Source organism: Rana temporaria, chromosome 13 (genome assembly GCF_905171775.1).
Source record: "Rana temporaria chromosome 13, aRanTem1.1, whole genome shotgun sequence".
NCBI lineage: Eukaryota > Metazoa > Chordata > Amphibia > Anura > Ranidae > Rana > Rana temporaria.
Window position 1 is genome coordinate 25,614,410 of NC_053501.1, and position 22,568 is coordinate 25,636,977.

At 46.3% G+C, this 22,568-nt stretch overlaps 1 protein-coding gene across 1 annotated transcript in view; it reads right to left on the reverse strand.

Annotated features, from left to right (window-relative positions):
- Positions 1-22,568, reverse strand: part of NID2 (nidogen 2) — a 105,881-nt gene that overhangs the window by 19,294 nt on the left and 64,019 nt on the right. Inside the window, exons 12-15 of the mRNA XM_040332954.1 lie at positions 13,207-13,332; positions 11,286-11,519; positions 9,494-9,715; positions 8,530-8,699 (exon numbers count right to left, since the gene is read on the reverse strand). Coding sequence (XP_040188888.1) covers positions 8,530-8,699; positions 9,494-9,715; positions 11,286-11,519; positions 13,207-13,332 — 752 coding nt within the window. The remainder of the gene's footprint in view (positions 1-8,529; positions 8,700-9,493; positions 9,716-11,285; positions 11,520-13,206; positions 13,333-22,568) is intronic.

The window sequence follows — 22,568 nt, forward strand, 5'->3', positions numbered from 1 at the left end:
CTACTGATACGCCGGCGTAACTCTTTGTGAATCTGGCTATATGTGTTTATGCAGTTTGAACCTCCAGGTATTGTGTGCAGGCAGCCCATTCAGTCTATGGGGATGCAGCAGCTGTATGGACACAGCCAATCATCCAATCTGACAGGCATGTGGGTGTGAATGAGAAGTCCTAAAACGCAGATCATGTAAACAAGGTCTTAAAGGATACATGACTATAAAACAAAGTGGACTAATCCTTTTTTGTTTTTTTTCACACCCTTACCCTGACCTAACCCACCCTCCACAGATATACACTGAGCTACATCTGCTGTAGATCCTGCAGGGCAAGTATTAACTGTCCTGGCTGTGCCTGTGTGTTACAGCCCATAGACTTCTCTGATCATGTCCGACCTCGGGACACGGCCCCATAGAAGTCTATAGAGTCATTCCCAGGACAGCAAAGCCATCGGATTGGGGTAACGACACATCGGTGGAGTGGGTCAGATTACGTCGGGGGAAGAGGTAAAAAAGGATAAAAAGGTATTTTGTATAAAAAGCACCGATCCTTTAACCAAAATGTATGAGAACAGTCTGGTCACTAGTGTTGTGCTTTTCCCGATTCATTTTGGCCAAGTTCCTACTTTAATTACTATTTTAAAACATCCTTCCCCAACATTCTACAAGTGATTGTAATCAGGAAAGCATGGCTCGTAGCATATGGAAGTGGAAAGAAAACCCAGAACAGGGGCTGTAGGTACTTCCCCAAGGCCTTCGCTGACTAACAATGGCGAGGATTCTCTGGGAGGGCCGAGGGGGGTGAGGGGGGAATCTGGAACGGATCCCACACAGCACAGCTGCATGCCATAGACCTCCGCCTCCTCCAGCAGACTTGGCCGGAGCACATTACAACCTACACATGTGTCCGATCTGCTTTCTTGTGGGAATCAATGTGTTCTGTGACCGCTAACACGCCAGTAACGTTCACTGTAATTATTTCTGAGACGCAGATCCCATTTCCTGCTCTGGTGAAAGCAATAGGCTGGGCTGCGGAAAAGATTTACCAGCGCGACAGCGAGCACCGTCACGCGCTGGGCTTTTATGGACAGCTACAAGATCGTTTTCAAGACTTCAAATGGCAATATAAAAACTTTTTACAGTACAGTGCCTTGAAAAAGTATTCATACCCCTTGACATTTTCTACATTGTCATGTTACAACCAAAAACCTAAATGTATTTTATTGGCATTTTATGTGATAGACCAACACAAAGTAGAAAGAAAATGGTTTTCAAAATTTTTTACAAAAAAATTCTGAAAAGTGTGGATTTGTGTTCAGCCCCCTTTTACTTTGATACCCCCAACTAAAATCTAGTGGAACCAATTGCCTTCAGAAGTCACCATGTTAGTAAATCGAGTCCACCTGCGTGTAATTTATTCTCAGTAAAAAAGAGATTTTTAATACAGCTTACCTGTAAAATCTTTTTCTTGGAGTACATCACGGGACACAGAGCGGCATTCATTACTATATGGGTTATATGGAGTACCTTCAGGTGTAGACACTGGCAATCTCAAACAGGAAATGCCCCTCCCTATATAACCCCCTCCCACAGGAGGAGTACCTCAGTTTTGTAGCAAGCAGTATGCCTCCCAAAATGGTCCTCAAAAAAAGAGGGGTGGGAGCTCTGTGTCCCGTGATGTACTCCAAGAAAAAGATTTTACAGGTAAGCTGTATTAAAAATCTCTTTTTCTTTATCGTACATCACGGGACACAGAGCGGCATTCATTACTATATGGGATGTCCCAAAGCAATGCTTACAATGAGGGGAGGGAGAACATCTCCAAGACAAAAGGATTTAATTTAGAGATATACTCAAATCATAATAAATCCAACTTAGTTGAGAAAAATAAAAAATTTTAAATTTAACTCGAACAAGAGGAGCCCCCGGAATCCGAGGGTCTCAAACTGCAGCCTGCAGCACTGCCTGCCCGAAGGCAGTATCAGTATTCCTTCTTACGTCCAACTTGTAGAATTTTGTAAACGTGTGGACAGAAGACCAGGTTGCCGCCTTGCAAACTTGAGCCATAGAGATCTGGTGGTGTGCTGCCCAGGAGGCGCCCATGGCTCTAGTAGAATGAGCCTTTAATGATACTGGAGGAGGCAACCCTTTCAAGCCGTAGGCCTGAGTGATTAATTGCTTAATCCACCTAGAAATGGTGGACCTTGCAGCTGCCTGCCCCTTCTTGGGCCCATCCGGTAGAATGAACAGCACATCTGTCTTCCGGATCTTCTTTGTAGCTTTAAGATAGGCCTTCATGGCCCTGACAATATCCAAGGTATGCAGCAACCCTTCCTTTCTGGAAGTAGGTTTAGGGAAGAAGGATGGTAATACCAAATCCTGGTTCAAATGAAAACTGGATATGACCTTCGGAAGGAAGGAAGGATGAGGGCGGAGAACGACCCTGTCCTTATGAAAAACAAGATATGGTTCCTTACAGGATAAGGCTGCCAGCTCCGAAACTCTTCTTGCGGAAACTATGGCAACCAAAAATACTAACTTCCTTGTCAGTAGAACCAAAGGAATATCAGCCAACGGCTCAAACGGTTGTTTCTGTAAACTTTGACAGAACAAGATTTAAATCCCACGGACAAAGCGGGGATTTAACTGGAGGTCTAATACGTAAGACCCCTTGAAGGAAGGTCTTAACCAGCGAGTGGGTGGCCAGCGGCCGCTGAAACCACACTGACAGAGCAGAAATCTGTCCTTTGATTGTGCTTAATGCCAATCCTTTATCCACTCCTAGCTGGAGAAAACTTAATACTCTATCGATGGTAAATTTGCGAGAAAGCCATCGCTTGGACTCACACCAGCCTACATAGGCCTTCCAGACCCTGTAATAAATCACCCTAGAGACCGGTTTCCTGGCTCTGATTAGGGTAGAGATTACTTTCTGAGACAGACCTCTACCCCTGAGAATCAGGGATTCAGCTTCCAGGCCGTCAAATTTAGATGCCGTAAGGCAGGGTGGAGGATCGGACCTTGCGATAGCAGGTCTGGCCGTAGAGGAAGAGTCCAAGGGTCTCCCACTACCATCCTTAAGATTAGTGAGTACCATGCCCTTCTGGGCCATGCTGGAGCTACCAGGATGACTGGTATGTGCTCCACCCGGATCCTGCGCAGCAGGCGGGGTAGTAACTGGAGCGGGGGAAACGCATAAAGAAGTTTGAACTGATGCCAAGGGCAAACCAACGCATCGGTTCCGCAGGCCATCGGATCCCTTGAGCGGGACATGAACCTGTCTAGTTTCTTGTTGAGTCTCGATGCCATGATATCCACGTCCGGCACTCCCCATCTTTGGCAGAGTGCTTGAAAGACTAGTGGATGCAGAGACCATTCCCCCGGCCATAGAGTCTGGCGGCTTAAGAAGTCCGCCTGAAAGTTGTCCACTCCTGGAATGAATATTGCCGATATGCAGGGCACATGAGCCTCTGCCCATAGAAGAATCAAGCTCACCTCTCTCTGAGCGGTTTGACTCCTGGTTCCCCCTTGGTGATTTATGTGTGCCACGGCCGTGGCATTGTCTGATTGAATTCTCACCGGGAACCCCTGCAATTTTGACGTCCAAGCCCTGAGGGCTAGTCGAGCAGCTCTGAGCTCCAAGATGTTGATGGGCAACTGCTTCTCTGGCTTTGCCCAAGTACCTTGGCGAGTGCAACCATCCAAAATTGCTCCCCAGCCCGTCAGGCTGGCGTCTGTGGTCACTATCTTCCAAGCCACTGGGCTGAAAGACCTCCCCTTCAGTAGATTCTGAGGGTCTAACCACCAACACAGACTTTGTCGGACTCTTGATGAGAGCGGCAACGGGATATCCAAGGCCTGTGGCCTTCTGCTCCATGCTGACAGGATGGCTGCCTGTAGGATGCGAGTGTGGCTCTGGGCGTATGGTACCGCCTCGAATGTGGCCACCATCTTGCCTAGTAACCTCATACATAGGCGAATAGTCGGTTCTTTCTTGCTTAGAACCAGTAGGATTAATTCCTTGATGGCTTTTACCTTCCTCAGAGGTAGGAACACTCCTTGTTGTTCTGTGTCTAATCTCATGCCGAGATATTCCAACTGCTTTGTGGGCTGGAAAGCTGACTTTTCTCGATTTAGGACCCAGCCGAACCTCTCGAGGTATTGGACCGTGAGGGCCACTGCTCGTTCCAAGCCGGGAGACGAGTGATCTATGACTAGGAGGTCGTCCAGGTATGCTAGGATCGTGACCCCTTGGATCCTTAGTTTGGCTAGGATTGGAGCTAGGACCTTCGTGAACACCCGGGGGGCCGTAGCCAACCCGAAGGGAAGCGCCACGAATTGGAAGTGACGCGAAGCCACCATGAAGCGTAGATATCTTTGATGTGGCTGATAAATTGGAACATGAAGGTAGGCATCCTTTATGTCTATGGACGCCATGAAGTCGTCCTTCTGGAGTGTGGCAGCTGCTGACCGCACGGATTCCATCCGAAATGAGCGGATCTTTAGATATGCATTTACCATCTTTAGGTCCAAAATTGGCCTGACATCTCCATTGGATTTTGGGATGATGAATAGGTTGGAGTAGAAACCCAGCCCCTGTTCCAGGACTGGTACCTCTACTATTACTTCCTGGGAAAGTAGATGATCTAATGCCGATCTTAATGCGGCTCCCTTTTCCGGATCGTTTGGAATCCTCGACTTCTGGAAATGAGGAGGAGGAAACCTTAGGAAATCTAATTTGTAGCCTGTGGCCACGGAAGACCGTACCCACTCGTCGGGAATGCTGGCTTCCCAAATCTCTGAAAAGAGTCGCAGCCTTCCCCCCACCTTCGTGGGTGGGGGCGCCCCTTCATAAGGTTGGCTTGGGGGCTGGTTTTGCTGGTTTGCGAAACCACTGCCTTTTGCCTCTAACAGCCTGTCCTTGTGATCTGCTGTTGAAGCCGAAGTTTGCTTTTGCAGGAGGCCGTCGATACTGCTTGGCATTAGAGGGCCCCTGCCCAGGGGAATACTGTCGTTTAAACGCAGGTCCCTGAACCTTCTTCTTAGTTGGCAAGAGAGTACTCTTGCCGTTTGAAATGGTCTGAATGTATTTATCTAGGTCTTCTCCGAAGAGTCGTCCTCCATGGAAGGGGAACCCTACCAGGAGCTTCTTGCATGGGGGCTCAGCCTCCCAGCTTTTTAACCATAAGAGTCTTCTCATATGGATAAGGGATAACGATAAACGTGACGCTTGCTGGATAGAATCCTTGATTGCGTCTACCGTAAAACATATGGCCTTAGGGACATCCGAAAATTTTTCTGCCTGCTGGGCCGGAATAAGTTTAAGCATCTGCTTAAATTGATCCGATAATGCTTGAGCGACCCCAATCGCAGCCACAGCTGGCTGTACTACTGCCCCTGCAGTAGTGAAGGAGTTCTTAAGTAGTGCTTCCAAGCGCTTATCAACTGGATCCTTGAACACCTGTATGTTTTCTACAGGGCATGTTAACGATCTGTTAACACATGAGATGGCTGCGTCCACTGCAGGAGTAGCCCATCTTTTGGAAAAATTTTCTTCCATAGGATATAGGACAGAGAACCTTTTAGGTGGTAAGAAGATCTTATCTGGCTTGTTCCAATCTTGGAACAAAATTCCCTCTAATAGAGGATGGATCGGAAACACAGCATTGCTTTGAGGCGCCCTCAGTGAGCCCAAAGCTGAAACCGTCGATACCTGGAGATCTGGTACTGGCAAGTTGAATGTCCTATGGACCAAGTCCGACAATCCTTGAATCCACCAGCTCTCCCTCAGGGAGACTGCCCCAGACTCCTCTGTATCCGGGTCTTCGATCCCTGAACCTACTTGGTCCGTGTCCAAGAGGTCGTCCAATTCCCCTGAGGAAAGGACCTCCTCTTCTGAGGGTCCGCGCTCGGGCGACGGAGATCTATTCCGCTTACTGCCCCGCATAGCTGCGGATATCATTTTTTTTTTTTTTTTTTTTTTTTTTTTTTTTTCCATGCTTTTCTCATCTCTTTTAAAGAGGTGAGTAATACCTCCTCCGTGACCATCTTAGGGCTGGACTGACCCGCGTCAGCTCCAGCCCCAGATCCCGATGGCCCCAAGGCTCCCTGTAGGGAAAACAGCGGCATACCATGGTACAATACCGAGGTACACCTGCTACCTATTGGTATTTGGAACTATAAAAGTTAATTGTCCAAACACCTGTTTGGGGGATAAAAAAATGCTTCCTCTCCCCTAGATGACTTTTTTTTTTTTTTTTTTTCGTTTTTGTTTCAAATCCAGGAAAGAAAAAACATTCTGTCCCCCTGAGTAGTATTGCAAAGAAAAACTATGAGATGGAAAAGAAACAGCCTATTTCTAGGCTTGACAAAACAGTCCTCTGAAGACTGCAATATCCTTTCTGGCCACTGTGTGTCCTCGGCGCCCCGTGCTGCCACTCTGGTCTATGTCCTCAGTTCCAAAGTATTGATGGAACAAACAAGGAAGGGCCGCCCCTTCCTTTAAGCCACTGACCCGCCCTTCCCCCCCAGCAACCTCAAACAGGAAATGCCCCTCCCGACAGGGGGAGGGGGGGGGGGATTTTGGGAGGAAGGGACCTCTCTGTTCCAGCAAACTGCGGCCTGCAGCCTGGAACCATGAGGAGGCCAGCGTTTTGCCTGCTTGCAGGCTCTGAGGAGGAAGACTGAATGGAGCATCGCCTGGAGGCCTGCAGGTAAGCAAAGCTCTCTGACACACACATATATTTTTATATAACACAGGCCCCACTCAATGCTTTTCCAACACTACAAGGGAGGTCACATCTTATGGGGAATAATACATAGAGAGCCATCCTATCTTTATGATATGTGACTAGTTTGCCAGATGCAGTGCATAACTTTAGGCATGTCCCCTGTGACCCCCCAGAAAAAAACCTGCTAAGAACCAAGTTCCGCAAGTTTTCCCCTCACTTACCTGCTCCATGCCGCAGGACTTTGCCAAGCAAGAGGCCCAATCTTCCCCCATCTCCGTGGGGATGTCTAGACCTTCAGGCCCTGGGTTCCTATGAAGGATCCACTGTCCTGGGCCCATATAGCACCCTGGCAACAGAAAACTTTAGGTACCCAAAGGTTTCTAAGTTCTGGGCCCAGGGTCCAGCTCTCTAAAAAGAAAAGCATTATGGGCTATACCCCAAGGGTTTGGGGTCCGGTTACTGACCACTTTAGCGCTGAGGCTTTTTTGGACAGAACCGGTAGCTCACCTAATCCCAAGGATGCGGAGGCAAGCTAAACCATGACTAACACCTAAGACACTGGCGTAAAAACTGAGGTACTCCTCCTGTGGGAGGGGGTTATATAGGGAGGGGCATTTCCTGTTTGAGATTGCCAGTGTCTACACCTGAAGGTACTCCATATAACCCATATAGTAATGAATGCCGCTCTGTGTCCCGTGATGTACGATAAAGAAAATACATCTGTTCTGTGAAGCCCTCAGAGGTTTGATAGAGAACCTTAGTGAACAAACAGCATCAGGAAGGCCAAGGAACACACCAGACAAGTCTGGGATAATGCTGTGGAGAAGTTTAAAGCAGGGTTGGGTTAAAAAATATCCCAAACTTTGAACATCTCACGGAGCTCTGCTCAAGCCATCATCTGAAAAATTTAAACGAGTATGGCACAACTGAAAACCTACCAAGACATGGCCGTCCACCTAAACTGACAGGCCAGGCAAGGAGAGCATTCATCATAGAAGCAGCCAAGAGGCCCATGGTAACTCCGGAGGAGCTTCAGAGATCCACAGCTCAGGTGGGAGAATCTGTCCACAGGACAAATATTAGTTGTGCACTCCACAAATCTGACCTTTATGGAAGAGTGGCAAGAAAACCATTGTTGAAACAAAAAGCAAACATGTGGAAGAAGGTGCTCTGGTCAGATGAGACCCAAAATTTAACTTTTTGGCCTAAAAGCAAAACGCTATGTGTGGTGAAAAACTAACACTGCACATCACCCTAAACACACCATCCCCACTGTGAAACATGGTGGTGGCAGCATCATGTTGTGGGGATGCTTTTCTTCAGCAGAGACAGGGAAGCTGGTCAGAGTTGATGGGAAGATGGATGGAGCCAAATACAGGGCAATCTTAGAAGAAAACCTGTTAGAGTCTGCAAAAGACTTGAGACTGGGGCAGAGCTTCACCTTCCAGTAAGACAACGATGATAAACCTACAGCCAGAGCTACAATGGAATGGTTTAGATCAAAGCATATTCATATGTTAGAATGGCCCAAAGTCCAGACATAAATCCAATTGAGAATCTGTGGCAAGACTTGAAAATTACTGTTCACAGACGCTCTCCATCCAATCTGACAGAGCTTGGGCTATTTTCAAAGAAGAATGGGCAAAATGTCACTCTCTAGATGTGCAAATCTGGTAGAGACATCCCCAAAAAGATTTCATCACTTTGATTAAAATGATTGTGATGATGATTGAAGCCGCCCATTAAGTGTAATCCTGTATACAGAAAAGGAGGGGAATTCTCTGGGATATGAAAGATACTTTACATGTAGTGCCAGGAGCGTCCTCGCTTTGTCCTTGCGAAACTTCACGCCATCCAGTGGTAGGTATCCGATCTGCTGGCCCTGTGCATACAGGAGATATGTGCCAGATGTGGGAGGAGTCACGTCAGGGCGTGGCGTTGGTCGCACAGTCGGAGGAGCTACACTTGGTAAACCTGCAACATATGAAAACAGATGATCAGAAACCAACAGCTGGCATCTTAAAGCTGAACTCCAACACAATCAAATGTTGTCTATAGACGAGAATCATGTGTATTCTTCCAGATCAGTGCCAAATCTCAAAAACTGGCCTGGTCCTTTACCTGCATAAAGGTCCGGGTCTTAAGTGGTTAAAGGGATGAGGTGGCACCTCTACACCTACGGCTGCATTAGAACGCAGCCAATGGTGTGCGGTGGGATGAATGTAGTTCTGATGTGCTAATCGCAGCTGATTGAACTGTTTGCTTTTTTTTTTTTTCAACTTTATTGAAATGTCACACAGTGATATTTCATTTATTTCTTTTACCTGCAGCAAGGCAGGCGATGGATTGTGTCCAACTGCAATGAAAAAAAACCCCACTGGTTAGGTAGGAGACACAGCATTCTGCCTTGTCTTGTGGTAGGACTGCTCTGGAATAGCCGCCCAATGCAGTCCTACAGCACCTCGGATGAACAAGCCCTTTAATGTTATGTGTTCTTATTTATGCATTTGGTGCTTTGCTTGCTTGGAATTTATGAACAACCAAGCATAATCATTCTAATAAATGGCAAAAAAAAAAGTGTCAGGAGGGAGAAGGAACACCTGTCACATGACCTTATAACTGGTCATGTGACATCACACTCCCTGTCTACACTATGCAGAGAACACACAGCAGGACAGCCAGTCTACATAGGCCCCTTTGTTTCTGGACGTCAGGCTGGGCGGGGCTTCTGATCACATATTTAGGCGATTACCGCGTTCGGTACTTACATGCCGGTGTCATCCCTGGCTGCGTCCTGGACCCCTCAATCTCTCTCCCGTCTTTATCCACACACCAGCAATAGCCGCTATTGCCGTGACACTGCAGAGGGCTGAATTCTCCATACGCATCGCACTGCGGTATATAATGCTCGGCAGAGGGGCTTCCGCCATAATGATCGACGAGGCTCTGCTTCCACCTTTCACACATAGTCTGCGGCCTCTGGGTGGGTTCTGCTCAGAAAATACAAGAGGGACAAGATGTGCTCCATTTAAATAATATAGACAAGGCGGACATGGAAAAGAAACATCCCATGCACTATGCTGACTAAAGCCCCCCCCCCATGCACACATATATACATACGCATTATATATATATATATATATATATATATATATATATATATATATATATATATATATATATATATATATATATGTGTGTGTTTCTTCAGCACAGCTAGGAATATACATTACAGCAAATCATAAAGCTTCAGACCAGGATACAGTGAAAGCTGCAATGTAGCCTTTGTGTGACAATATAAAAGTTTAATCATCCCAACTTGCAGCGTGACATATATGCAGAGTGGAGCACTCAGTTCACTATACCAGGGGTCTCCAAACTTTCTGAACAAAGGGCCAGTTTACTGTCCTTCAGACTTTGGGAGAGTCAGTGGGTGTAGAAAATGTTCTGGCGCTGATAGCGCCTCATCGCTGGTGTCAATGAGAGGGATAGTGGTCCATCGTTGGTATCGGAGGGAGGAATAGTGACCCATCGTTGGTATCAGAGGGATTAATAGTGGCCCATCGTTAGTATCAGAGGAAGGAATAGTGGCCCATCATTGGTATCAGCGGAGGGAACAGTGTCCAATCATTGGTATCAGCGGAGGGAACAGTGTCCAATCATTGGTATCAGGGGAGGGAACAGTGTCCAATCATTGGTATCAGGGGAGGGAACAGTGTCCAATCATTGGTATCAGGGGAGGGAACAGTGTCCAATCATTGGTATCAGGGGAGGGAACAGTGTCCAATCATTGGTATCAGGGGAAGGAATAGTGGCCCATCATTGGTATCAGGGGAGGGAACAGTGTCCAATCATTGGTATCAGGGGAAGGAATAGTGGCCCAATCATTGGTATCAGGGGAAGGAATAGTGGCCCATCATTGGTATCAGGGGAGGGAACAGTGTCCAATCATTGGTATCAGGGGAAGGAATAGTGGCCCAATCATTGGTATCAGGGGAAGTAATAGTGTCCCATCATTGGTATCACGGGGAGGAATAGTGTCCCATCATTGTTATCACGGGGAGGAATAGTGGCCCATCATTGGTATCACGTGGAGGAATAGTGGCCCATCATTGGTATCACGTGGAGGAATAGTGGCCCATAATTGGTATCACGGGGAGGAATAGTGGCCCATCATTGGTATCAGGGGAGGGAGCAGTGTCCCATCATTGGTATCAGAGGGAGGAATAGTTGCTGATCGTTGGTGTCAGAGGGAGGAATAGTGGCCCATCATTGGTGTCAGTGGGAGAAATGATGCCCCATCATTGGTGTCAGTAGGATTTGTTTGAAAAGAGGAGTGGGGTGGGGCTGTGGGGGGTCTGAGGACTATGATGTGAAGAGGTGGGGGGGGAGGGGAGATACCAAATACTCTGATGTGAGCCTCAAAATTTTGCATATTCTGAAAGGCTGTCGTGATCAGAAAAAATTAAAGTCTGAGCAGCACTGACCTAGACATACTGTATATGTGCCCTCTGGCCGCCATACTGTAAGAACAGGGCAGAGGTTTTGATTGGTGCATACCTGGAATGCCACACTGTGGCCTTCCGCTGCCAGCTGGCCTCCTTGTTCCTTCAATCTCATTGCCATTCCTGTCCACACACCAGCAGTGGCCTGTACTGCCGTGGCACTGCAGCGGGACGTAGTTACCCTCTTCGTCACATTCCGGTAAAAAAGCGCCGATGAGTGGGGGACGAGGTCCTCTGGGCTGAGCAGCGTGTCTCTTCTCCAAGCAGGGTGTGCTGGGCCGTGGTTCCTCTGCGCAATAAAGAAATGACCGCACAACGCACGTTATAGAAGAAAATAACAAGACATAAACATTGTTGGATACACGGTTCCTCTAGAATACTCCAGCAGGTGCCGTCTTGTGATCCCTTAGCGCCTTTCAGATATATCCACACTATTTTGGCTACACCCAGAAAATCACATCAATCAGTTTTTAACATGCCCTGAAGCGATTGGTCACAGACTTGGAAAAAAAGGCAGACATTCAAGATATAGAGCCAAACATACTTCAAATAAAATACATTTTTTTTTTTTTTTAAATCCTGACAAAACGTTACAGCAACTTTGCCCTACCCCTTTGCAGGACGTAAGGCAGCGACACCGCAAGTGCCACCCGGATATATGGTGAGGAGTGGGCCGGCTTTTCAACTGCTCAGGCGTTAAAAACACAGCTGCACTGCCCAGGCGATGGTGTCGCTTCTCTTGTCTTTCCAGCGCAAAAGGCAGCCACTGTGCAGGACACCACCATAGTATATGGAATGCAGTGGGCGGCCTTTTCAATAGCGCAGGCATCAGCTGCACTGAGCAGGTGCCACTATGCTGCTGCTTCAGCTATTGGCACATGTGTGGTGGCATTGGATGGCCACCTGTCCAGTGTGACTGTTGGGTTGGCTCCTGTGCATTGGAAAAGCCAGACCGCCCCACACACGCCATACATTGGGCTGGAGCAATATTTACACTAAACTGCTGAGTGACCAGGGATGCAGGGACAGACCTCTCATAGACTATCCCCAGCAAACAGGGGAGAAACATTTCCATCAATTTAATTACCGTATATACTCGAGTATAAGCCGACCTAAATATAAGCCGAGGCACCTAATTTTACCACAAAAAAAAAAACTGGGAAAACGTACTGACTCGAGTATAAGCCTAGGGTGTCCATCTGCATGCCTCACTGTGCCCATGACTAGACTTAAGTTTAACATGGGAGTATACAGAAGGGGTTTAAAAAAAAAAAAAAAAAAAAAAAAAATCGGTGCTCCCTGGCCGTAGGTCCCCCAGACAGCAAACTTGTAGAGGAGAACTGGGGCTACACGTGTGCCAAGTTTCGGGTCCAGGGGACCTAGGGCTGGCCGGTACCGGGTCCCCAAAGTTACCAGAGAAATTACCGTTTAACATGGGAGTCTATGGAAGGGGTGCCCAATTTTGAAAAAATCGATGCTCCCTGCCCGTAGGTCCCCCAGACAACAAACCGGTACCGGGTCCCCAAAGTCCAGGAGATCAGGCGCAAAAAGGCGACTCGAGTATAAGCCGATGGGGGAATTTTCAGCACAAAAAAATGTGCTGAAAAACTCGGCTTATACTCGAGTATATACGGTAAATCTGCAGATTGAAAAAAAATATATTAAAAACGACATTTGAAATGAGGACAACATGCTAAAGCTTTTAGTGTCTGGTTTTACGCAAACTTAATAACCGGCAGTTTATTAATGTGGCTTGTAGCCAACGCTTTGCTTTCAAAGCCCAACGCAGAACAACAGATGAAATAACACGGGGTTAGTTTGTCAGAAAATATCATGTCTTAGCATACATACATACACGGCTGGCTGAAAGGCTTGAATTAAACCCGCTTTTTAATTTGAAGCATATGCTACGAGTGATGTTACATTTCCAGATAATCGTATCCTCATGGGGGCCGCATGTCAGCCCTTTCCGTTACCTGGGGCCTGCGTGCACTGGAAGCCATCGCCGGTGAAGCCGGGGTTACACCGACAGGAGAAGGATCCAGGGACGTTGGCGCACGTAGCATCTGGGTGACATCTGCGCTCTGCACATTCATCAACGTCTGTGGGAGAGAGAAGTCATGGAATTACAATTGTGCATCACACAGCTGCCAGTTACATGACCTCAGCCGTGTATGTGAAATCCAGCCGTAAACCTTGCAGTGTTTAACTAAATGGGTCGTGGAAAATGTCAGCGACTGGCCGTTGTTGAGATTATTCTGGTGATGACATTATCCAGGTATCCTTCGAAGATGCTTCAAGGAAGGCCTGGGCAATTCTCATACAAGAACCGTGCAGAGGCATGGGTTATGTGGAGGTCGGATCACAATATTCCCAACAAGTTCCTAAAGATGGCAGTTCAGTATTGATGGGTGCTGCCGTGACCCCAGGCTGGGAACCATAGACACTCAATGTGAAGGAATGTCACCAGCACACCAAGGATTCCTCAAACGGATCCAAAGCTTTACGTGGTCATAAGGTACATACAAAGGCAGCATTTCAGAACCACTTGCCTAAAGAAGGGGCCCTGTGTGGCTTTGAAACGTTGCCTTTGTATGTACCACGTAATAAAGCTTTGGGCCCGTTTGAGATATCCTCGATGTGCTGGTGATATTCCTTCGCATGTGGAGGTCAGCGGGACGTACTGGGAGCCATTTTGTTCCACCATATGAACCAAGCTTCAGATCAGTATATGCACATATGGCCATTACAGTAAAACCCTGAATTTTAGAAACATGCTTTTAATCCAAAGCACTCGTATATCAAAGCAAATTTTCCCACAAGAAATAATGGAAACTCAGAGGATTCGTTCCACAACCATTTTTTCATACAGTGCCTTGAAAAAAGTATTCATACCCCTTGAAATTTTCCACATTTTGTCATGTTACATGTGTAGCGGGCAGCTGTCTTTCTCTGCTGGCCCTGCTCTAAATTTAGAGGGTAGTCAGAGAATTAGTTATTTCTGACTGATTCGTTTTCAAATTTAGGCCTGTGTTCCAGCCATGGCTGTACTGCAGGTGACCACTATTGTTGTCTGGGGTGTCAGCTCCACCCCAGGCCGAGGGTGGCAGCAGTCAAGTCAGGGTGCATTGGGCACTTTTTCTCAGCAACCAATCAGTGAGGGTCGTCGATCGCTGGTCTGTCGTCCAACCACCCCCCATGTGTGGCCCTCATGGCCGGGGGTTCTGGCTCCGGGACCACGTTGGTCCGGGGCAGTAATCTACTGTGCAGGCCCAGTAGTTAGACTGGGTCTGCAGTTGCAGAGTGGCCCTGCGCTATCCATCCTAGGGAGGAAGCCGACCGATGAAGAACCTGTCTGGGGGAGTACCGAGCACGAGGCTGGTATCTCAGGAGAGGCCTTCGACTTCATCAAAGGACACACCATTACTGAGAGGCTGAGTGATGGTCGCCTGTCAGTTCTGAATTTACTAAAGTTTATTCAAGGGAGATCCGGGTGCTTAATCCTGTGTTGAGAAGGATTCTGGACCAAGAATATCTCCATCTTTGGGAAGGTCTGTGGCAGAAACTTTGCTTAAGTTCCGTGTGACACTCTGGCTGCTAGGCTGGTGAGAGAGGCCTATCCAGGTGCGCAATACCCACTCTGGCTAGAGTGGCAATGAAAGTTTATCGCTGGAAGCAGGATTGTTTCCAAATTAGTTATACGCCTGAATCTACTATCCCTTCTACCTCTTCAGCTGCTACTACTTTTATTATTTTACCCCGTTGGGTAATAAAGTACAGAAAAAGACATCTAAAGTGTGGACATTGCAGTTCTTCTCAGCTCTCATTGTGTACCCTAGACGGGGGAGGAATAGAGGAAACATGCCACCCAACACCCAAAACTAACCAGCAACTCCTTCGGGGGTAGTGCTACACAACCAAAAACGTAAATCCTGCGATAACTTGCGGCAGACCTCCGCAATGTCTCCTGGGAACAATGACAAAAGCTCCCAGGAGACATTGCGGCATCTAGGAAGTGACAGAATACCCGCACACTACCCGATGAATCAATATACAGGAAGCGGCCAGTAACATAAAAAATTACTAAGGTTTGCCTGCCCCTGACAGTGACTCGAGCTGGGCATCGCCACTTAGTAAAGAATTGGCTCAGCTGCTCTAGTCCTGCAAAGGGAACTGCGTTCCTGCTGTGAAAAAAGTGCAGGGACGCCGTTCCCACGTGTTCCCGCAGGACTTGAGCCCTGGTCTGGTATAATAATACCATGGGGCTAGTGTGAAATTATTTCCAGGGCTGGTTTTTATTCCCAGTCCGGCCCTGTAGACAGTACAGCGGGTCCATGGAGAATAAACGTAGCCACCCTCTATAACAAAGTCAGACCTTGGTCATTTTTAATCTTTGTCAATAAAATGTATATTTTACAGCATTTTCTTTCATTAGTCAAATTGGTACTGCTAAAGTCCCGTCTAGTCCCCCCTTTTTGAGTGATTTCATGGGATTTTGTTTGCCGATAACGTTTCAGAGCTACAAAACACTCAGGGGTGAAAAATGCCTAAAGCTAAATTGTGATTCTGCCCAATTGGGCAGTATGTGGTTTGGTTGGTGTATGAAACAGATTGGACTCTCTGGTCTCTATGTTACCAGGCTACAGAATATGTCAAATGGACAGCCATAGGTAGTAGTTCCCGGGTGGGGCTCCTGGTGCACAGAATTGGTCCCGGGATGGCTATTAGAGGATCTGCTTGGGCTGCCCATATCCTTTGTGCCTAAAGCAATTTTTTTGTGCGACTGGGAAATACTTTTAACAACGTAATTATAAATTTTAACAAAGTAACTATGAATTAATATACAGCACATAAAAACACATTGAAATAGTCTTTAAAGGGTTTTACAACCCTCAATTATCCTCTAAGTACCAGAGATTAAAGGAAGGACATTTTACAAAGAGTTCTAAAGAAGAAGGTTCAACAATAAATGCATCTAATTGTTCATTAGGGCAAAAAACAATTCCTGACCATTAACAAAGCTGCATGACGGACGATACTGATTATAGTAGGTGCAACTGTGTACTGGATCCCAGGTGGCTGCTCTAGGAAATCTGATTGGTTGCAAGTGCAACACAGACATCTTTCTGCAGCTTCAGACAAGTCAGCTGGGCTGCAGACAGTGACGTGTCCCGTGTCTGTCTGCCGACAGCAATCTGTGCTTTTCCCGGGCCTCGGGGCACCTATTTTCCAGTTGAAAGGAACCTGTATATGACCCGGTAACCTTCTCAACACAGGAAGTGGGAAAACAAAGCTAATTCTGTTGAGGGTCTCTTTGATTTTCACACTTTGATGCCCCCGAAGACACCTTTAAAGTGTCTCCATCTATTTGTCACTCATTCTACTATAATTAAAGTGAACCTGTCATTAACTCACCTCACATGAATAAAAAATAAAAAAGCTTTACCAAATCACTGGTCAATTTGCTCTCTGGCTATCAATTGCATTGTTGGAGATTGACATATTTAGAGAGTGTATAGAGTCTTTGGCCCGGATTCACATACATTGGCGCATATTTATGCCGGCGTAGCGTATCTTTTTTAGGCTACGCCGGCGTAGCGCAAAGCGCCAAGCACAGTATTCACAAAGCACTCGCCCCCAAATCTACGCTGGGTTTCCTCGGCGTAAGCCAGCGTAGGGGGAAGTGGGCGTGAGCCATGCTAATGAGGCGTGACCCAATGTAAATGATGTACTGAGCGTCATAAAGATACGAATAACGTACATCGCATGCACCGTCCTGTGGACGCAACCCAGTGCGCATGCGCAGAATCACGTCGAAACTACTCCCCAAGATACGTCGAATCACTGCCTACGACGTGAACGTAACCTACGCCCAGCCCTATTCACGTACTACTACGTAAACGACGGCTGTTCCCTGGTCCATACCTTTGCATGAGTTGCACCTCCTATATAGGGAATAACTTTACGCCGGACGTAAGTCTTACGCAAACAGCGTATATGATGCGCCGGGCGCAACTACGTTTGTGAATCGGCGTATCTCCCTCATTTGCATCGAAAATCTATGGGAGCGGCAAATGTGCCCAACGTAACTGTGCGCCCACGATGCGACGGCGTAGGCAAGCTACGTCGGTCGTAGGAAGCCTATTTTCAGGCATATCTAGTTCTGTGGGCACGGCGCACAGATACGACGGCGCATAGTTACACTTACGCGGCGTATCTCGAGATACGTCGGCGTAAGTGCTTTGTGAATCCGGGCCACTATATTTTAATCACACAGACATTATCAAGAAATGTAATTATGCCATTTATGGTTGTGCACATTTACATGTAAATTAGATTAAAAAAAAAATAATACAAATACTCAATAACACATACCTTCTGCAGATCTTTTTTTTATATGGATAACTAGAAAAACTTTATAAAGCCCAATATCCCTCATCGGGAGAAACTAGGAAATAGTTTTTAGTCACTTTTAATTGTATAACATCTTTTGTTTGATAATAAGCATTCAATACAGGATGCATCTGTGACAATCTGATCCTAAAGCATACAGAGCTTCTTTATAAGAAACGCGACACTGTCTGCTTTTTGACTGCCTTGGTCTACCTGAAAACCCATATGGGGTTTTATGAACCAACCATGGTACTCCCTGCCTGGAGTCTGCATGTTCTCCCTATACCTGTGTGGGTTTCCTCCGGGTACTCAGATTTCCTCCCACACTCCAAAGACATGCTGGTAAGTTAGTTGGCTCCTGTCTAAATTAGCCATAGTATGTGTGTGTATGTATGTATGTATGTATGTATGTATGTATGTGTGTGTGTGTGTGTGTATGTATGTATGTATGTATGTGTGTGTGTGTGTGTGTATGTATGTGTGTGTGTATGTGTGTGTGTGTGTATATATGTATGTATATATGTGTGTGTGTATGTGTGTGTATGTGTGTGTGTATATGTATGTATATATATGTGTGTGTGTGTGTGTGTGTGTATATATATGTATGTATGTATGTATGTATGTATGTATGTGTGTGTGTGTGTATATATGTGTGTGTGTGTATATATGTATGTATGTATGTATGTATGTATGTATGTATGTATGTATGTGTGTGTGTGTGTGTGTGTGTGTATGTATGTAGGGAAAGGGATATCATCGCTCCAGGTGGGTCAGACGAAAGTAAAACCTCTCCTCCCGTTTAGAAAACACAGGTGCTGGCTGACTGAGCACGGTTTGATAGTGTGAAACGCGTCAGCTCTTCTGTCCATTCTGCTGTGGCATGTATTTTTGATTTTATTTCTTGAATAAAAGGCAAATCATTTTTGGAAGTGCGGCCATCCAGAACTTCTTCTTATCTCATATGTGTGTGTGTGTGTGTGTATGAATGCGAGTTAGGGACTGTGAATGTACAATTTATATATGCTGTGGATATTGACAATCTAATATACAGCGGGTAAAATAAGTATTGGGCACTTCACCATTTTTCCAGGTAAATATATTTCTAAAGGTGCTATTGACATTGTCACATGTCCCATGCAATCCATACATACAAAGACACCAAAACAAAGAAGTTCAGACGTGAAGTTATGTGTAATAAAATGGAATGACAGAGGGAAAAAGTATTGAACATGAGAACTAAAATGTATTTAATACTTGGTACAAAATCCTTTGTTGGTAATGACGGCTTCTGTATGGAGAGTCAGATGCGTCACATGCGTTGCTCAGGTGTGATTTTTGTCCATTCTTCCACATGAACAGTCTTCAAATCTTGTAGATTCCGTGGGCCTCTTCTATGAACTCTGATCTTTAGTTCTTTCCATAGATTTTCTATTGGATTCAAGTCAGGTGATTGGTTGGGCCATTCCAGCAGCATTATTTTCTTTCTTTGAAACCAATTGGGAGTTTCCTTGGCTTTGTATTTGGGATCATTGTCTTGCTGAAATGTCCTCCCTCGTTCATCTTCATCATCCTGGTAGGTGGCAGCAGATTTTTATGAAGAATGTCTTGGTTCATTTTTCCATTCATTCTTCTTCAATGTCATGAAGTTTGCCAGTACCGTGTGCTGAAAAACAGCCCCACACCATGACGTTCCCTCCTCCAAACTTCACTGTTGGTTTGGGGGAGATTTTGGGGTGATGTGAAATGTCATTTGACCTCCACACATGGTGTGTATTATGGCATCCAAAGTCTCATCTGATCAGACTATATTCTCCCAATATTTCACAGGCTTGTCTAAATGTTGCGCAGCAAACTTTAACTGAGCTTCAATATGCTTTTTCCTCAGCAATGGAGTCTTGTGTGGTGAGCGTGCATACAGGCCATGGCGGTTGGGTGCATTACTTATTGTTTTCTTTAAAACAATTGTACATGCTAATTCCACGTCTTTCTGAAGCTCTCCACAAGTGGTCGTTGGCTCTTGGACAACTCTTCTGATCTGTCAGAAATCTTGCGAGGAGCACCTGGTCGTGACCGCTTTATGGTGAAAATATGTTCTTTCCACTTCTGGATTATGGCCCCAACAGTGCTCACTGGAACATTCAGAAGTTTAGAAATCCTTCTGTAACATATGGCGTCAGAATGTTTTGCAACAATAAGGTTGCAAAGGTCTTGAGGGAGCTTTTTGATTTTACCCACCATGATAGGTTTCTTATGTGACACCTTGGTAATGAGACACCTTTTTATAGGCCATCAGTTGAGACTGAATCGGCTGATATTACCGTATTTATCTGCCTATAGCGCGCACCGGCGTATAGCCCGCACCCCTAATGTAGAAGGGAAATCCCTGGAAAAAAAAAATGAATTACTTACAGTTTTGGTGTCTTGCCCGGCGTCCATCGGCAGCCTTGTCCGGTCCGGCGTCCGTCTGCGGCCCTGGTGGTGTCCTCCCCGCTTCTCCCGCGCCGTTTCTGAGTCGATCCCCGCTTCCCGCGCTGTGTTTGAACGCCGCCGCCGACGACATATACCGAGCGCAGTTCACTTGGGCACGCTCGGCACCTCTTGCAGAAAAGTTAGGAGGCGGCACAGGGTGTGACCGCGAGTGGAGCCGAGCCTGGCCGAATGTACCCGAGTGTACTGCGCTTGGTATATGTCGGCGGCAAGGTTCAAACACAGCGCAGGAAGCGGGTATCGGCGTATATCGCGCACCCACAATTTCCCCCTTATTTTAAGGGGGAAAAAGTGTGCGGTATACGCCGATAAATACAGTAATTTGCACTGACAAGGGGCAGGATTGCTTTCTAATTACTCAGATTTCAGCTGGCGTCTTGGCTTTCCATGCCTTTTTGCACCTCCATTTCTTCATGTGTTCATATCTTTTTCCCTGTGTCATTCCATTTTATTACACAGAACTTTATTTCTGAACTTATTTGTTTTGGTTCACTATTATATGAAGTGTGGAGATTTGGCCTTGTCCCTCTCCTATCTTGTCTCTATGATGGTTCCTGAATGTGAAAATCTTTTTTTTTTGCTCTGCATGAAACTTGTTTGCATTGTTCACTTTTGTGCTTCCAATTATCACAGTCTGTACTTTTCATTCAGTTAATAACGTCTGTGATTCCACTGCAAACTGGGACAAAGAACCACATTCAAGGCCGTCAACCACATGCAAAACATCAGCGGTTTAATAATTAGAAGATGACAAAATAGTGAGGATTATTGCTGCCAAGATAGGATCTGCTATAAGCAAGCTCGGGTTATCGCAACCTTCTTTCCATGAAACTAAAGATGGAAATGTGTGAATAAGAAAATATCGAATCAAAAGAATTTGCCATCATTTCGACCATAAAACACATTTTCTTAAAAATATTTGGATCCAAAGAGGGTATTTATCTTAAAAGCCAAAGATACGCTATGTCACCAAAAGTATTGGGACACCTGCCTTTACACACACATGGGGCCAGATTCACAAAGAGATACGACGGTGTATCTACAGATACACCATCGTATCTCAGACGTAAACTGGTCCTATCTATGCGCCTGATTCATAGAACCAGTTACGCATAGATAGGGCTAGATCCGACAGTGTTACACTGTGTTACACTGTCGGATCTTTTAAATTTAAAAATGGCGCCGGGGGCGTTCCCGCTGATTTACGATAAATAATATGTAAATCAGCGAGATACGCAAATTCACGAACGTACGCGGACCCGTCGCAGTGTTCTTACGTTGTTTCCGTAGCGGTTTTCCGTCGTATACTTACCCCTTCTTTTATCAAGCGCAGCCAATGTTAAGTATAGCCGGCGTTCCCGCGTCGAATTTGAATTTTCCTACGTTGTTTGCGTACGCCGATTCACGAACACGCGCGTCGCAAGTCCCGCTCAAGTGCAACCACTGACGTCCTAGTGACGTCAGTGGGAGCAATGCACGCCGGGAAATTCTACGGACGACGCATGCGCATTTAAATCGGCACGGGAACGCGCCTGATTTAAATATGACACTCCCCTAGCCGCGGAATTTGAATTCCGCCGGGGGAATTTAGGATCCGCCGTCGCAAGTTTGGAGGTAAGTGGTTTGTGAATTAGCCACTTGCCTCCTAAACTTGCGGGAGCGGATCTTAATTCACGTAGATCTAGCGGATCTATAGATCCGCTGAGCTACGTGAATCTGGCCCATGAACTTTAATGGCATCCCAGTCTTAAGCCTTGTACACACAAGCGGATTTTCCACGGACAAAGGGTAGGACTTTTGTCCGAAGGGCGTTGGCCATGAACTTGTCTTGCATACAAACAGGAAAGGATTGTCGACCAACAAACACAAAACTACGTGGTTTTTTAGCTCTTTAGCGCCACCCTTCAGGAAACTTCTGCTAATGTTGTGTTATGGTGAGCATTGCTTCTTTGCATGCGTGTTCGTACTTTGGATTTTTGTCCACACGATTGTAAAAATCTAACACATTTGTGGTCGGAAAATTTTAAAGCATGCTATCCCACATTTGTTGTCGAAAAAGCCGACAATTGTCCGATGGAGCGTACAAATGGTCGGATTTTCCGACAACAGCCTGCCATCACACGATTCCATTGCAAAATCAGATTGTGTGTACGGGCCCTTAGTCTGTAGGGTTTCCTATTGAGTTGGCCCACCTTTGCTGCTATAACAGCTTCAACTCTTCTGGGAAGGCTGTCCACAAGGTTTAGGAGTGTGTCTATGGGAATGTTTTTTTTTTTTACTTTTTTGTGTATGTGTAAGTGTATTTTTGTGCATGTACTCGAGAGAGGAGCCGGACTGCAGGAGTTGGGAGTAGGCAGGCTTCCCCGGGTGGCAATGGCGGGTGCGTGAGGGGGTCCTCCCACACAGCCCGCCCTACCTGCTCCGCTTTGAAGCCCAACGGGGCAGAGGGACTCCCTAT